At 36.4% G+C, this 18,415-nt stretch overlaps 1 protein-coding gene across 6 annotated transcripts in view; it reads left to right on the top strand.

The window, feature by feature from the left end:
• THEMIS (thymocyte selection associated) overlaps positions 1-18,415 on the top strand; it is a 175,255-nt gene that overhangs the window by 50,960 nt on the left and 105,880 nt on the right. For 4 of the 6 annotated variants that reach the window (XM_069488251.1, XM_069488250.1, XM_069488249.1 and 1 more), the window contains exon 2: positions 4,339-4,497. In XM_069488251.1, coding sequence (XP_069344352.1) covers positions 4,353-4,497 — 145 coding nt within the window. In that variant the 5' untranslated portion in view covers positions 4,339-4,352. Of the gene's footprint in view, positions 1-4,338; positions 4,498-13,819; positions 13,999-18,415 lie in introns of all 6 variants that reach the window. The other 2 variants (XM_069488253.1, XM_069488252.1) reach the window with 2 other exon arrangements.

Below are 18,415 nucleotides of genomic sequence, written 5' to 3'. Positions count from 1 at the left end.
CTCTAGGAATTCATAATATGTGATATCAATGGTCAGAACATAATACCCTAATAGCAGGCAGTGATAATAATCACATAAGGGCAATAATGGAGATAAATGCAAAATACTATTAGAATATAGAGGAGAGAATTAATTCTTATGTGGGTGTGGGGATCAAGGAAGGCTTTTGATGACTATGACCTGAATCTTTAGAATTGGTTGGACTTTGATAAGTTGACGAGGAGGTAAAGGGATGAGTGGTGTGGTAGTGGTGGGGGGCAGGGGGCAGAGTGCACTTGAGTAAAGGGAAAAAAAACCTTCAATGTAATTTTCTCTTTCTTGACTGCCACACGTTAACTTTGTAGAGAAGATGGAAAAAAAAATCTATTGAACCAATTGTTTTGGCTGTTCTGATGTGATCACAGCATTGCTTATACGGATTGTCAAACAAGGGATGAGCTCATAAAAGGATATTAATGTGTCGTTTTTATTGAGCAAAGTAGCATTACAGAAAAGGTGATTTCAAAGGCACATGGCTCTTTCATTACAGCCTTCAGGGGCGATGTTTGATCACTGAAAACAGGCTGCTTTGTTCCAGCTTTCTCTGATGTTTGGCGTTATCCAGAATACATATGCTCTGACTTGGAAAGAATCAGTCTGTAAAGATTTAATAGATTTGAGATTTGCATATTCATAATACAGGTTTTGTGGTTAAAATGAAATGGAAACCATTTTAATTTGTGTGTCTATATATACACAAATATATTTCAGACACACACCTCAGCAAATTTTTAAAAAGTGATTAAACGTATTACATATTTGTTCTGAGATTATGAAAGTTGGCTATTTTTTAAATCCGTCATTTTATTTTATCACTAATGAAAAAATATATTTTAAGAGACGTTATATTGGTGATGACAAAGTACAATAAGATTTCCAGTTTCAGGGATTTGAGATTTGCTATACATCCCTGTCACCTATCATAGATATAACTTTCTAGTGCTGGACGTCTCCGACCACTCTCCTTATTAAAAATGAGTTAAAAGCTTTCTTGGTTAGAGAAAATTGGAAGTCACAAAATATTAAGGAGAAATGTTAAAATTAGCATTTGCATGAGGTTCTTTTCCTTATATGACTGAAAGCAGTGATTTTTCTTTTTTTCAAAAGGAGAGAGATGCTTGGAAAGAGACCTGAAGAGTCAAAACCTTTTCTTGTGGTGACCAACACTCACAGAACTTTCTCTTCACAGAATTCTCTAGCTTCTATTCCCTGTGCATTGATATGCAACCTCACCCAAATTTATCTTTTCATTTCGATTTCCAATTGAAACTTCCAAAGAAAGATGGCATTCCAAGTCAGCCAGTTTGATATACATTACATTTACAATTAGACACTCATTCCATTGAAATTAAGCCCAACAGACTTCAGCTGAAATGGGCTAGGTTAAAATTTCTATTTCATGTGACAAAGAAAAATCCTACCATGTCACTTCCCTACTTAAAATCCTTCCATTTTTCTGTTTCTACTTGCAACATCCTCCACCTCAACAATACCTAATGCTTCTTCTGCATGGCATGATCTCCCCTCTTTGTTAGTTTTGCAGTAATCTCAAAAGAGAGACTATTTGTCATATAACACATCTGTTGCCTAGACTAAAGCTTTACCAACCTTAATTTACTTATAAATCATCTTGGGATCTTGTTAAAAATGCAGGTTCTGATTCAGCAGGTCTGGGGTCTGGCTGAGAGTCTAACAAGCTTCCAGGTGATACAGTAGGCCTTTGGGTAGCAAATACCTAGAGTACAAATGACCTCTCATTAAATTGATAATTGGAAATGTAGATTCTCTGACTTTGAGGTTGCTTCAGCCTTTGGCTTTTTTGTTTCTTGGTAATTTCATAAAGACTGGATGACTGAGACTCCTATTTCTCTAGTCTCCTTTTATTACCACTTTTTCTTTCTTAATTTACATTTTAGACATTACAAACTACTTGAAGTTTCCAGAATGTATTAGGTGGTTTCGCATCTCAGTGCCTTTCAAATACAATTTCCTCTGCCCATCCTGGCATCTTGTGACACTTCCTTTAAAACTCAGCTCAGCTGTCATCTCTTCCAGAAACCCTTTCCTAATCTCTTTCCCATGTAATTGCTTAATTAAATACTTCCAATATACCCCCACAATGCCCTGTATTTACTATAATCTTTCTCATAATCTCTTGCACTTGTCTGCTTACTGGTTTGTTCCCTTCAAGACATTGCTTCTAGGAGAAAGAGCTTATGTATTCTATCTCTGATACCTAACGCCAATCACCAACATAGTAGGTTTTTATTAAAGTTTGCTGAATGAATAAAGAAGGGAGATTGATGTATTGTAATCATGCAAAAATATAATGTAATATTTCTTCTCATGAAGTTTAAAATTGAATTGGGAGTAATAAAAACTAAACTCATAAAAAGTTAAGTACAGGGTGAGATAATACTAAAGATATAAAATGTTAGTATGTGATTAATTGCCAAATGAGAATCGTAGCAAATAACCATTCTGAGTTCATTGGGGGAAAATGTCACTGCGGATTTATTAGTTTTTTTTTAATACCTCAATTTGTTCCACAAACTACTTGAGATTCCTGATAACACTATGCATTGAAGTTAATAGAAGTATGAGCACACGTGTAGTTAAGGGAATACTGAGAAAAGGAGGCAATTGTGGAAATACATACTCAAAGCATGAGGAACAGATAGATAGACTGGCTTGTCTGTAAAAATGCTCCTTGCTAAGTTATGGATGGACAGAAATGTTGGTGTGCTGGATCGTCATTTCCACTCTGCCTGGGAGGCTGAATTCTATAGGGACATCAGAGTTCCCTTGTCCTCTGGCTTCTGGTGGAATTTGGCTGACGGGGTACCTTGAGAGAAGAGTGAGGTCAAGATATTTATTTTCCTGAGTTGCCTACAACTCACTGTGCCTTTAAATGGCCCCTATGCTAAACCTCCTCAAATTATTCTGATCTGAGTGTGCCCCATTACCTGTTGGGACTCTGATACAATTGCAGAATTGTTTAGAGCTAGATTAGATGCCAGACTTAATAACTTTTATGACAACCATTAATGCCATAAATATGTTTTACTGTCCTGATATATTTCAGGAAAGATTCTATGGGGAGGTGGTTCAATAGAGAAAAATTCAGAAAACAAACAAGCCAACATAAAATCCTATGCTCATATACTTTATATTTAGTGTGGCAAAGAGAATATAAACCATCTTGGGGGTAAGAAAAAAATGATATATTTAAAAGCCTACCATTCTGTAGTGTTTATTTACATCAACCTTTAGTTTACTGTTTGATTGTAAAGCAATTATATGCCAGAACTATAGTTTTGGGTTGTTCCTTTTTCACTAGGGGTAGATTATTTAGAACTTTTACCTCTGCTCTTGCCTGTTGCTCATCTTCTGGTTATTTCACTGCTCACTGTCCTTTTATCAGGAGATACAAAGGGAAAATAATGAATGAAAAGCTTAGCTTTTACATCTAGGATAAAAGGTTTGTCAGGAAAGAGACTGAAATCCTGAACTAACATGAAGGTTTTCAGTTTTATCTGAGTTGGTCTGCTCCTACTGCCATAAAGATATTGACAGTTGTTTCCAGCTTGTCAAAATCTAAGAGATGAAAATGGGGAAAAGTCTTATATTCATAATAATGAAGAAAACCAAATCTAATAAATAACTATGATGCTCATAATATAAAGTCCTGGTGAGCAGACCCCTTTGTCTTTGGATCCTGGACTGTATTACAACCTTGTTTGCAGTACTTACTTAGATCATTGTTGAGTCATACGAGCCCAATTCTGTGACCCAGCAAAAACAGATCATAAATCCCAGCAGTGGGAGACATGCTTCTAGTTTGACCTTGGAAAGATGAGCTAAAGGTGCTGAGGAAACCATAAATTCAATTCATAATAATGACGGGAAAAAGGTTGTTTATACTTGGCCTAATAGATGAAGTGATAATCTAATATTTTTTCTAGTACATGCTGTATATTTTGCCAACCTTGATTAAATTCCTTTGTAGCAGGTAGCTAAAGAAAAACCGAGTAAAACTGAAGGTTTTCCCCCCATATTTTTATTTTTTTAATTTTATTTTCAAAATTTTTTATTTATTTTTTCATTACACATATATATTGTATAGTGGGAAATCTAGGCTTTTGTACCCATCACCTGAATAGTGTACATTGTACCTATCTCATAGTAATTTTTTATTTCTCACCTCTCTCACCCTTCCTAAATGAGGCCTTGATTCTACTTTGTTCTCCACTGTTTAATTCTTTTTTAAAAGCTATTTTTACTCTTCTTTCTTTTTAGGTTCTATTTATGAAATGTTTGGAAATGAATGCTGTTTGTCCACGGGAGAAGTGATTAAAATTACTGGACTCAAAATTAAGAAGATCATAGCTGAAATTTGTGAGCACATTGAAGGCTGTGAGTCTCCACAACCATTTGAACTGCCTATGAATTTTCCAGGTACAGCATATTACAAACACTTCTCATTTGTACAACTATATTGTTAATAATAACGTACATCTATACAATTGAAAACAATGAAAAAGTGGTCTTTTTTTCATTCTAGGATAATGGGTAAAAAGAAATCAGAATTCTTGTAGTTCAATCATTTCAAGGACTAATGCAAGGCAAATATGTTCTCCCCTTTCTAATAAACATCCTTTACTTAAGAATTAATCTCTTTGGTTAAAAAATATTTAGGGAGTTCCAACTTCATGCACCCTTAGCTGTGCTAAATAGTGAGAATCAAGAAATCAAAGATATATTTTCATAAAGTCAATAGAACTAATTAGTATTGCTTAAACAATATCCACTCTCTTTGTCATTCCTATTGCCATTAATCTAGCTCCTTGGCTCACTGCTGAACTTCCCTGTTGGATCTTACTGACAAGTCTGGCTGGTCTTCTTTGTCTAATTAACTTTACTTAGCTTTCCAAAATTAGTTCAAATATCATGCTGTCTGGAACACTTTTGCATACCCTCTAACCTAATCTAGGTATCTATCGTCTATGTTCCCATAGTATCTTGGGTATGATAGCATACACCTCATTGGGTAGTCATTGATGATTTTCTTGTCTGTCTTATTCTCCAGACTAGAAATTGGAAAACGTTTCCTATAAAGGGCTAGATAGTAAATATTTTAGGCTTTTCAGCCAGATGGTCTCTGTCATAACTATTCCACTCTATTGTGGTAGCATGAAAGGACCTATAGATAATGCATAAATCAATGAGCATGGCTATGGCTCAATAAAACTTTATTTATAAAAACAGGTAGCCAGCAGGATTTGGCCTGTCAAATGTAGTTTGCTGACCTCTACTCTAGCCTGAAACTCCTGGACAGATGAAATATGAACATGTGACTTTGTATTTCTGGTACCAAGCATATTTACTGGCACAGAGTTTGTGCTCAATTACTGTTCATTGAATGAATGAATGAGATTCATTCATAATGGAAGTGAAAATCTCATAAGCATTTACAATTTAATGTGTTTCATGATGTGAGTGAAGTATACCTGGGTTCTATGGGAGGCTTGACAAGGAACACAAACTATAGTTGGCTGTGTTTCAGAACATGGATTCTGGAGATACCATATTTGTATCCCAACTCTGCTGCTTTTAGTTGTATAAACTTGGCAAGTTATTTACCCTCCTCTCATGTACAATACAAATAATAAATTATCTATCTCCTAGTGTTATTAGGAAGACTAAATATTGAAATATATTTAAATGCTTAGAATGGTACTTGGCATATAGCAAGGGCTATAAAAAAGTGTCAGCTTTTATTACCATTGTTAGGATATTATTACTATCATCAGGGGAGTCAGGAGAATCTTTCAGGGAATTTTTTAATTGAGCTGAGGTTTGGAGAAGGAAAATGGATTAGCTATATTGAGGTGAAGATTATTCCATGTGCTATAGTATCCTATCCACTTTCAACTGAAACCTTACCCGTTGTTCACTTCTGTTTCTTCCTCATCCCTGTCCTTTACAACCATGGTTCTCAAACCTGACTGCATATTGGAATCATTTAGGGAGCTTAAAAATATTCTGATGCTCAGGCCACTTGAATGAGATATTCTGATTTATTTGGTCTTTGGGGAAGTTTGGTCATCAAAGTTTCTTAAAGCTCCCAGGGCGTTACTAATGAGCAGCCAAGGTGGAGAACTATTGCTTTTTAAGAAGCCTTTCTTAAGTAGTCTAATTGGAACAACCTCCTTTTTAAATCACTATAGTCTTTCATGCCTTAATTATTGCATTTATTACATTTTGCATGTAATTGAGGTTATTTGCGTACTTGTCTGACTGGTACCATCTGCCTAATAGATCACAAGGTTGCTGAGGGCAGAATCTGCATCTCATTTACTGCTGTAATCCCCACAGTGTTTACAGTAAGATGCACATAATAAATATTTAGTAAGTTAAAATGACTGGAACCTTTTGGTAGAAGGAGTGTTTCTTATTAGAGTAATGAAAACATGTTCTTTTTGGCTAACAGTTTACCTTGGGGAGTTGCTATTTAGAATATCCCTTTGAGCTTTCAATTGGCATGATAATCTTATATCAATTGAGCAACAATTTGAAAAATATGTTTATAAAACTAGTTGTATTGTAGATAGCAGGGTTAAAGTGGAAGGGTAAAGTGATTGGTGATGGTCAGTGTATACTTTCTTCCAAAGAGGAATCCTAGGTGGTGATGAAAGGGATCCCACACATAGAAGTAATCCTGCTACATTAGCACGAGGGAGAAAGACAAAAATCAAGGATACTAATATTATTCAAAAATATCAATAGCAACATCTCTTTACTTACACTATATTTAAAACTTTCAATTTAAACTCCTAATTACATTTTAAACTCAAAAAGTCCAATACTGTTTTAAAGCATCCTTCCTTATTTGTAAATTTCCCAAATTACCTTTTGCTATGGATTTCTAATATCATTCTATTGTGGTTAGAGGAAATACTTTGTATGATTCAATCCTTTTAAATGTATTGAGACTTGTCTTACAAACATATGACCTATGCTGGAGAATGTTGTCTATGAACTTGAGAAGAATGCATATTCTACTCTTGTTGGGTGGTGTGTTCTACAGATGTCTCTTGGTTTATAGCATTGCTCAAGTCTTCTATTTCCTTGTGGATCTTCTGTTTAACTCTATTCATTATTGAAAGTGGAATATTGAAGTTTCTAGCTATTATATTTGAATTGTCTATTTTTCCCTTCAATCCTGTTGGCTTTTGCTTCATGTATTTTGGGGCTCTATTGGTAGGTGTATCCATGCTTATAACTGTTATTTGTTAACAATTAACAATGGTTAATTGAAAAGTGTTATCTTCAATCACTGAGATTCTTTCTTCTGTTTGACCTACCCTGTTCTTGAGGCTTTCCACTGTGTTTTGTAATTCCTTGAATAAATTCTTCGTTTCCAAGAGTTTGGTTTGATTTTTCTTTAATATTTCAATTTCTTTAGTGAATTTTTTTTCCAAGTCCTGGATATTGTTTTGTGGTTTCTTTGTGTTGATTATCTATTTTTTTCTTGCATATATTGAGTTTTCTTACAATCCATGTTTGAAATTCTTCTGTCACTTTAGTGTTCTGAATTTGGTTGATGTCCATTGCTAGAGAGCTGGTGTTCCCCTTTGGGGGTGTGCTTTCCGTTTGATTCTTCTTCATACTTCCTGAGTTTTTTCACTGATTCCTTCTCATCTGGATCAGCTGTTGCTTCTTACCTTTAGATTTTTGTTTGGATAATGATATACCCTGTTTAGTGTCTGAGCCAGTAGGTGGTGTTTGTGGGTGAGATTCGACCACACCCTGTATGATGAGTCAGTAGATGCCGTAAAGGGGTGTGCAGAATGACCTCCCTGTCAGTAGGTGGCGGTTTCTGGGAGGGGAAGGCTGCTGTGTTGTTTTAGGATCCTGTAACCGGCTCTCGTGCCTCTGGAGAAGCACTCTAGTGCCTCAGGTGGTGGGTGGTGCCCTGGGACTTCCAGGTGTGTCCTTATTCTCCACCTTAGTGGAGCAGGTCAGGGAGTGAGTCTGGGAAGAGCTGGGTTGGGTGAGCCTGCCCTGTACCTTCACAAATGCTGTTAGCAGGGGTCAAAGGTCTGTTCTTTGCCTCTGGGCAAAGCTGCCAGGGAGAGGCTGAAATGGTCCCACTCAGCCAAAAAGTCTGCATGTGGGACTGGGGCCGTCTGAGACCTGCAGTATGGAGCAGGCCTTGCTCCTTTCCACCCTCCCCTATTCCACAGTTTTTTGGGGGCCTCTGACAACAGGCAGGACCTCAAGCCAGTGGATCTCCCCTGGCTGTGATGCGGGCCAGGAGGTTCCCTGCCCAGGATGGCAACCTGGGTTGGGCTCAGGGCCTTCCTGTGGGAGGAGGGTTGCCCCTCAAGCATGCCAATCTGCCCCTGAAGGCACACACACCTCAGTAGGCTCGTTCACAAATATCCCTTCTTTGCCCGAGGGCAATACGATCGAGACCTGAGTTTAAGGAATCTGGTCTGCAGGCCTGTCCCCTGGGCCCTGGAGATCAATTTCTGACCCTCCCAGGGAGAGGAGTGCTGGTCTCAAGTGATCCATGGGGTGCCCAAGCTGGATCGATGTCTCTCCACCTCAGGATTTGCTCTGCTCTCCTGGAGTCCAGGCAAGCGGTTCCTGGGAGGGGGGGTAGGTAGGGAGCTCACAGTCTGAGTACCCCTCAGTCTGCTGTAGGGCCCCAAAAGGAAAGGTCCCTTTCCCTGCTGATGCCTCTGAGTGGTAGCTAAATTGTCTCTCTCGGCAGCCGTGGGTAGGGAAGGGGACGGGGAGAATGAAGCAATATGGCGCCTGCCGGTCGGCTTGGGTTTGAGGGCCGGGAGGTGCCCCAAGGGAGCTGGGAGCCTGGTGCCCTGTCTGCAAGAGAATCACCACTCACTGGTGGCAGCCGTCTCTGGGCTGATGTCGGCAGGTCTCCCAACCACTCAGGAGCCCACCAGCAGTCCGAGATGTAAGTGAGGGGAAATTTAACTGCTCCACTTACCCTTGTTGCCGGTCTCCAAGCCTCTCGGGGGCCTTTCTCCTTCCAGTTCTCCGCCAACTTCTTCCCGTGGAGTGTCCTGTAGTTTCAGGCACCCTTCCTTCTGACCCTCATCCGATCTATGTTTGTCTGCCTGTTTATTTTTTTCACTTTCTTCTAAAATCTGTCTTTCTTGCAGAGACACTCTGGCTGGAGGTTTTTCTCGTCCGCCATCTTGTCTCTCTAGACATAATTTTCTTAGTTCTTTGAATATATTTAAAATAGCTGATTTAAATTCTTTCTCTAGTAATTCCAATATCTAGGCTTCTTCAGGGACAGTTTCTATTGACTTCTTGCCACCCCCTGCAACTGTGTATGTGTCATACTTTCTTATTCCTTTGCCTTTTTCATAATTTTCGTTAAAAACAGAACAATTTAAAGGATATAACGTAGGATTTGTAGAAATTGAATTCTTTCCCCTCCTCAGGGCTTGTTGTTATTGCCAGTTGTTTGTTTAGTGAATTTTCTGAATTAAATGTGTAAAGTCTGCATTCTTTGTCACACGTGGCCACTGAAGTCCCTGCTAAGTTACCTTAGTGGACAACTAATGTCTGAATAGAGATTTTCTTCCACAAATGAAACCAAGAAGTCTCCAGTCTTTGAGGAGGGGCTCTTGTATTCATTTGTGAGCATATCTTCAACACTCAGCCAGGCAATTGAATAGTCTTGCTTAGCGTTTACTTCAGGTTCATGTACAGTCTCAAAGTTAGCCAAAATAATTGAAAGTTACAGGCCTTCTCAGGGCCTTCTTGAGTATGCATACAGTCCTGGGCACGTGCACAGATCTACTTATGTGTGTGACTTTCAAGATTCTCAGAATATATTGGAACTTTTCAGTGTCCTTATGGAAATCTGATTTCCCAGATTTTTCTTTTTAAGCTTTTGGGTTAGCCTATTGTTTTTCCCTACCATTGCACATAGCCACAAAAGTTAAACAATTTTCTTTCATTGTTTTCAACAAATGTTCTGAGGAAAAGTCTTTCCCCAGTTAATGAGTTTAAATGAGATAAAATAAAGACAGCCATGCAAGTAAGATCTTCCAGTGGGCCACTGGACATGTCAAATAATGACAGTTCTCTGGGTTGAGTTTTGAAGGTGCCTCAACCCCTTTCTGATCCCTCCTGTGACTGCTAGGCTGATGGTTTTGCCATGACTATAGATTATTAGTTTTCAAGTCTATGATGGAGCCGAAGTAGGGGGCAGGGGAGCATGGGAATGCAACATGATAAAATGCCCACGAAATTTGTTGTCCTTATCAAGATGCCACCATTTTTTTAAAGAAATGCTCCCCACATTGCTCTAATTCTTTGGCTAATTTTTAGAGTTCTGAAAAATTGATCCTGATACTTTTCTTAGACCAGTGGTCTTATTGATTTTATGAAGGTAACAATTTCTAGAAGTTCTTATTCTACCATTTTTGCTAACATCATCCACCTTTCTGTGTTAAAGTATATAAATACAGATCCTCAATCTTGTATGGTAATTTAAAAGTTTTGATGAAGATGACAATAACTTTGGAAAGGATGCTCAGAATTATTTCTTTGCAAATAAAAAAAGAAATCTGCTAAGAAAAGATACCCAACCTTTCACCAATAAACATAGCTTTGCAGATTCAGCTTCAGGAAATCCAAGCTCAAGCAAAAGTCAATAAAGAAAAGATGTGCAGAGATTTGGTGAGGACACTTTCAGGGGACAAACTGGAACTTGGTATTTTTTGCTAAAATGTGAATGGGGAGCTAATACCGCTGGTTGCATCTTATATTAACATTATGTTTCCGTATGTCTCTGTTTTGTCACCTCAAAATATGTTCAAATATATTAAAAGAAATAAAAAGCAATCATTTCAGTTTTGTATGGAACTAAACATATTGCTTTAGAAGCACATTTTGTTCTTTTAGAAGACAGCCCTTCATGCTGAGTCTTTTTATGAGACAGAAAACTTGCCATTCTTGCCAAACACAACAGAAAGATATACTGATATTTAGTAGTTGATTGCATTATCCCCATAGATTGGTAAATCATGTAGTATTAGGTTTATTGTGAAGTTCCAAATTTTTGGATTACCTCCTGGAAAGATTTGTTTCTCTTTTATAGTGTTACAAACTATGAATAATGAATGTCTTCTCTTTAGTCTTGAGAAATATCCTGGAAAAAAAAAAGTGTTTTGATACATTTTTCTGTATGAACAGAGATTTTTTTTCCCAAACAGCAAGTTTACATTAAGTGTCTCTAAACCATATGTTCAAGGAAGGCTATGGTTTTATCTATAAAATCAACATTAAAATTACAAGGTTAAAGGCATTTTTCTGTTTTAATTTTTAGATAATACTCTATGAATTTTAATACTGTGTAGGAATTTTGTTTCAGGAGTTAGGAGGCATTGAAGAAATGTTAGAGATGGAACATCCTCTACAACTCTACACCCTATCCTGTCAATATCAAATAATCAATGAGGATACTGATGATATGCCAGACACTATTCTTAATACTTTTACTATAAAACTTTTACTATATAAATCACTAATCAAATTCACATTTACAGATGAGAAAACAGTCACCATGAGGCTGAGTAATTTGTCCACAATCACATAGGAAGTGGTTATTATATGTTGAATCTCAATCAGCACTCTCCAATAAAGATAAAATATGAGCCACATATATACTTTTAAATTTTCTAGAGCCACATTTATTAGTTATATATGGCTGCATCATAAAGTTTCTCTAAATTCAGCAGCTTAAAACAACACATACTTACTATCTCACACACTTTCAGAGGCTGAGGAAACTGGGAGTGCTTTAAGATGGTGTAGTTCTGCCTCAGGGTCTCTCTGAGGTTGCACTGAAGCTGCAGGCAGGGAGTGCAGTCTCTGCAGACTCGACTGCTTGGAGAATCCATTTCCAAGTTCACTCATATGGCTGTCCTGGGAGGCTTCAGTTCTTCACCTGTGATCCTCTCTGTAGGGTTCTCACAGAGTGAGTGATCTAAGACTGAGAGAAAGCCCAAGGCTGAAACCACAGTCCTCTATGGCCTAATTTCAGACATGATATAGCATCACTTCTGCCATCTTCTTTTGATCACACAGACCAATGCCAGTGCAATCTGGGAAGGGACTGCACAAGGGTGTGACTTCCAGGAGGCACAAGTAACTGGGGACCGTCTTGGAAGCTACCTAGCATAGATATTTTTTTTTAAAAGTGACATTAATTTTAATATGTTTTATTTAAAAATACGTATTTAGAATATTAGCCTTTCAACAACTAATTAATGTAAAAATTATTGTGGTATTTTACATTCTTCTTATGCTAAGTCTTTAAAATCCAGTATATACTTTCCAGGTATAGCATATCTTAATTCATGCTCTCCAAATTTCAAGTGCTCAGTGTGATGGCCCCAATAGTGGTACTGTACTGGACAACAGATCTAAATAGTATGTGTGATTCCAGAGTTTGTGCTCTGGAGCACTTCTTGCTTAACCATAGAAAAAGAAGGAGATGGTCTTTTTGTTAACCAATATCAGTGCCATAATAAGGAATATTCCTGTTACATGCAGAAAGCATTGTAATATTGAAAAATATTGGAATTAATGGCACTCATAAATTAACATAAAACAGGAATTTTTAGATCAGTGTTAGAAAAGTCACTAAATCGACTAAATAAAAAATTTCCTTCATATGTTTCGTGGATTTTAACCATGTATTAAAAACAATCTTCAGTCAGTGCTTTCTAGTTAAATTAATATCTACCAGATAAATGGATTTTATCTGCCAAGTCATCAAGCAACTCATAAGTAGCCATATAGATCTAGGCTCACACCACATTTCCATAAATTATGTCAGTAAAGAAACAGTGAGCCCAAGTGGGTTTTGCAGTTTCTTACTCATAGCACAGCAGGCCGTATGAACTTCATGTCTCAGTGGTTCCCTTTGACCACCAAGCCCCATGAAGTGACATAGAGCAGACCAGGTGGGTGCTGAACTCATAGCTGGATAACCCACAGCTTAGAAACCCCAAACATATAAGGAGCTGCAGGCAAAACTGCCAACATTTACCCTTCACAAAAAAATTATCTTTATTACCTTTATAAAATTATCTTTATAAAAATATTTCCTTTGGGGAGAGGAGGGAGACTTTACTATCTTAGAATGTCTCTGGGGAAGGAGATATTCTTGATCATTTTTGTACTGGTCGAAAACAGATCTGCTGCCTCTAGCTCCTGCAGGCATGTAGAAATGCCACGGAGAATTCTTTTCCAGAATATCTGTATCTCGTAAAACTAAGAGTCTTTTAAAAATGATTTTTTTATTATAAGTGTGAAAAATTTAGAAAAGTATTAAAAATAACCAATGACAAAAATTGGATTAATGAAATTGCTTTCTGCAAGACATTGGTTAAGCTTAAATGGCTAAAATTTATAAAACCTGCTCCATTATCCCTGGGTACCAAAATGCTAATACATTACCATTTTTAAAATGAATTTCCCCATTGTTTCATTCAGAGAATTATTTGCTTGATTAATAGAAAATATATATTACGTTCAATGGTCATTCATTTTATTTTCATCTACTATTGAAATGACTAATCTTTCATCTTTAACTATATTATTATTGTACCTATTTTTTATTTGACTAAAATATCAATTTCTAAAGGACCTGATAGGAAAATTATTATGCAAAAATTTAAGTATATTTAATCACTTTAAATAACCTATCTTATGTTTTTTTGAGGGACTTTTGTCAAAAGAAGCAAGATGTAAGGCAGAATTTGCTCCTGTTTTTCCGTCTGGATGTTGCAATGAAGCATGATTCAGAGCAGCCCTAAATAGAGCTCCCTGCCTTTTAGATAACTTGCTATCCAAGGAATCAGGAGCTATTCTTCCAGATTTTCTGGGTCAACTTCTCTTAAGGCACCTCTTCCCGACTGTGCTCACTTAAGCAAAATAAATTCAGCTGTGTCTATTAAACAAAATATTTTCCCAGACAAAAAGGAGTATTCTGTATCAACTACATAAGAAAATGTGAATTAATCAAGATGCAAAAGAAATTGAGGCTTTTATAATAATTTTCAGTTGCATTTTTTAGCCTATTTTTTCTTCTACTCTTTAGTGCATGATCAGATTGTTTCTCTAAGTCCTTGGTCTTTGGAAAACTATCATGTATCTTATGAGGAAGACAGATTTTGCAATTCTAGGTTAAAATGGTCTTTTTACTCACCTATGTGCATTTTAGCATCAGATTAGAATTCTGTCAGAAAGACCATTTTAAAATAGGTTGTTTTTCAGCTGGCACTGTTCTACAAGTTTTCATAGTATTAATATCTTTATGTCCATCTCCTAAAATCTCTCTCATCCCTCCTTGTTCTCACCAACCCCCTTTCCTACATGCACAGTTCTTCTAAAAGCTCATTATGTTGTTACCTCAACAGGACCACTATGGAAGGATTCTCATAAGAGAAAGTAGATTGCCCTTAAAAGATTGTTTACTCAGGTCTTCAGTTTATTGACTCTTCACTGAACATTGGTAGAGCATGTTTCTAGAGTTATACACAATTACATTTTGGAGATTTAGAGATTTTCCCTATACCCCTTTGCCCGACACACCCCACATACCACATACCACAGCCTCCCTGATCATCCATATCCCATGTCAGAGCGGTACATTTGTTCCAAGTGATGAACCTACATTGGCACATCATTATTACCCCAAGTCCATAGTTTACATTAGGGTTCACACTTGATGTTGTACATTCTACAGGTTTTGATAAATGTAGAATGACATGTGTCCACTTTTATAGTATCATACAGAATAGTTTAACTGCCATAAAAATCCTCTGTTCTCTGCCTGTTCATCCCTCCCACTCTCCTAAACCCTGGCAACCACTGATACTTTTACTGTCTCTATAATTTTGCTTTTTCCAGTATCTTATATGGTTGGAGTCATATAGTATGCAGCCTTTTCAGATTGGCTTCTTTCACTTACTAATACTCATTTAAGATTCCCCCATGGCTTTTCATGACTTGGTAAGTCATTCTTTTTAGTGCTGAGTACGATTTCATTGTCTAGATGTACCCCAGTTTATTTGTCCATTCATCTACTGAAGGACATCTTGATTACTTCCAAGTTTTGGCAATTATGAATAAAGTTGCTATAAACATTCATGTGCAGGTTTTTGTGTGGCTATAAGGAACTTAACTTTTGAAAGTTATAAAATGTATTGATTTTTCTGTTTTACGAGTAACACATGCATTTTGTAGAAAATTAAAAAATAGAAGAAAATTCAGGCAAGTAAATACAACTCCGTATAATCTCATCACCAGAGTTATCTTGTATTAATATTTGGTATATTTCTTTCCATTGTTTTCCAGTACATTGTACACTCACACAACATACAGACACAGGTTTTAATATAATGGGAAAAAAAAACCTTGTTTCTGAGGACTTGCCTGTGTCATTCAATATTCTTCCAAACATAATTTTTATTTTCTATGAAATAGTCCCTCGTATGCATATTCCATAACTTATTAAATCCATTCTGAAGAGTAACGCAATTTGTACTATGATGAACAGCCTTTTAAACTAAAATTTTGTCTGCACTTCTGATTATTATAACTACTGGTTCAGAAGTACAAGTAAAAATGTTTTTAAAGATCTTGATATATATTGCCAAATCACATTTAATAAAGGCTCTGCCAATTTGCATTCCCACCAGGAACATTCGAGGGGGCCAATCTGACTGCTTTTTTGAGGCTCTGACTTAACTGTTCATCTCTCCTTTCCCATTTTTTAAGTTAAAAGCTTTGTTAAAATATAATTTATATACAATAACATTCACCTGTTTAAAGAATACAATTCAATGGGTTTTAGTATCCCTGTCTCAGTTTTTTAGCGACATAAAATTTAAAACCTTCAGAATCCTAGACTATGGCAGGCCCTGGCGGATGTAGCAGAGGGTCACGCTGTCAGCAATACACTTGATCCTGGCGGAGCACAAAGATGTACAGCATTTCCAGCGAGTCACACAAAGGAAGAGCTCTTCCTACAAGGGTATCTGTTCAGAATTATTTAACATCAGTCTAGAATTTTCAGTAAGTAAATATGGCCAGAAATGAATGAATCATAAAACTTTTAGAAATGAGGTGATAATCATTATTTGCAGATAACAACATTACCCAGAAAAACTGATAGAATCAAATGAAACACAAATTTGAAGCTTGTTAAAATTAATAAGCAAGCTTCATAAGACGAAGGATGAAAACAAATATATGAAACAAGTGTATGTACATAAACATATTTATACATAAGAATATATATAGTCATAACTTCTCATTTATAACCATTTAGAATATGTAAGGGTAACATATTATACAACTTTAACTCATTTATTTACTTATTTAAAGAATACTATAAGAGTTTACTTAGTAAAATAAAAAGACATTGTTTGAATCAGAAAGCTGAGTATGCAAATATATCAACTGTATATGTATTAATTTATGTTCAACACAATGCTAAACAGAATCCCCATACTATAATCATAATTATTATTATGTTGGCTCTTGAAAAAGTAATTCTTAAGTTTATTTGGGAGAAAAAACAAGTGAAAATATTCAAATACTTTAAATATAGAACAATGAGAAAGTACTTGTCTTGCCAGCATTAAAACATAATATAAAGTCATAATAAATGGTACTTTATGTTACTTACAGAAAATCAAAAGCTGTATCAATCAATTACTTTAATAATAATGGTATTGGCCAGGCGCAGTGGCTCATGCCTGTAATCCTAGCACTCTGGGAGGCCAAGGCGGGCGGATGGTTTGAGTTAAGGAGTTCGAGACCAGCCTGAGCAAGAGCCAAACCCCGTCTCTACTAAAAATAGAAAGAAATTATATGGACATCTAAAAATATATATAGAAAAAATTAGCCGGGCATGGTGGCGCATGCATGTAATCCCAGCTACTTGGGAGGCTGAGGCAGGAGGACTGCTTGAGCCCAGGAGTTTGAGGTTGCTGTGAGCTAGGCTGATGCCACGGCACTCTATCCCAGGCAACAGAGTAAGACTCTGTCTCAAAAAAAAAAAAAAATTATAATGGTACTAATTGTTCTAGAAGCATCAGGGAAATGCCTTGAATTTGACTCTAGTGCCCATGTGCTTAGGCATTCATTTATTGCTTAGAGACAAATTTTAATATAGAGTATTACTTTCTATTTGATAAAGTTGTTTCTACACATCTGGGGTTAAAGGAAGAGCTATTTAGTTAATTGTTTTAATATAGTTATCAATTTAGCAAACAATAGATCCAACTGAATCATCAACCTTACACTACATGGCAAAAGAAATTTGAAATAGATGAAAAAGTTATATTTTAAGTAAAACTATCTTATGTCTGTATTTGAAAAAACTTAGATTACAAATATAATGGAAAACCATAAAGAAACAATATATTTGATTACATAAAATGGAACTTTTGTATGTCAGAAATTAAAACAAAAAGGAAGAAAAGTTTAATAGCAAAGTGTGGAAAATTTATAAAACCTGCTCTGTTATTCCTGGGTACCAAAATGCTAATACATTGCCATTTTTAAAAATGAATTTCCCCATTGTTTCATTCAGAAAATTATATGCTTGATTAATAGAAAACATATATTACGTTCAATAGTCATTCATTGTATTTTCATCTGCTATTTTTTTTTTTTTGAGACAGAGTCTCGCTTTGTTGCCCAGGCTAGAGTGAGTGTCATGGCATCAGCCTAGCTCACAGCAACCTCACACTCCTGGGCTCAAGCAATGCTTCTGCCTAAGTCTCCCAAATAGCTGGGACCACAGGCATGTGCCACCATGCCTGGCTAATTTTTTCTATATATTTTTAGTTGTTCAGATAATTTCTTTCTATTTTTTAATAGAGATGAGGTCTCGCTCTTGCTCAGGCTGGTCTCGAACTCCTGAGCTCAAGCAATCCACCTGTCTCGGCCTCCCAGAGTGCTAGGATTACAGGCATGAGCAACCGTGCCCGGCCCAAAATGCCAAAATTTTTAAAGAGCCTATTTCAGTCTAGTGGGGATATGAGTGATTTAAATTTTATTTTAAATTTATTAAATTTTATAGGGGATATATATGCCTAGATATATACATATATACACATACTACACACACACACACACACACACACACACACACAAATTTAGACTGAGTTCCTTGATGTGTTTTACTATTTCCATTTATCAGTTTCCTCATCCATAAAGTACAAAAACATTAATATTATTTAACTCATAAAATTCTTCTGAGAATTAAATAAATTCAATGAATTGGTTGTTAAGTGCTTGCTAC

The sequence above is a fragment of the Eulemur rufifrons genome, chromosome 15 (genome assembly GCF_041146395.1).
Source record: "Eulemur rufifrons isolate Redbay chromosome 15, OSU_ERuf_1, whole genome shotgun sequence".
Lineage (NCBI taxonomy): Eukaryota > Metazoa > Chordata > Mammalia > Primates > Lemuridae > Eulemur > Eulemur rufifrons.
This window is presented reverse-complemented; position numbering and strand designations above follow the sequence as displayed.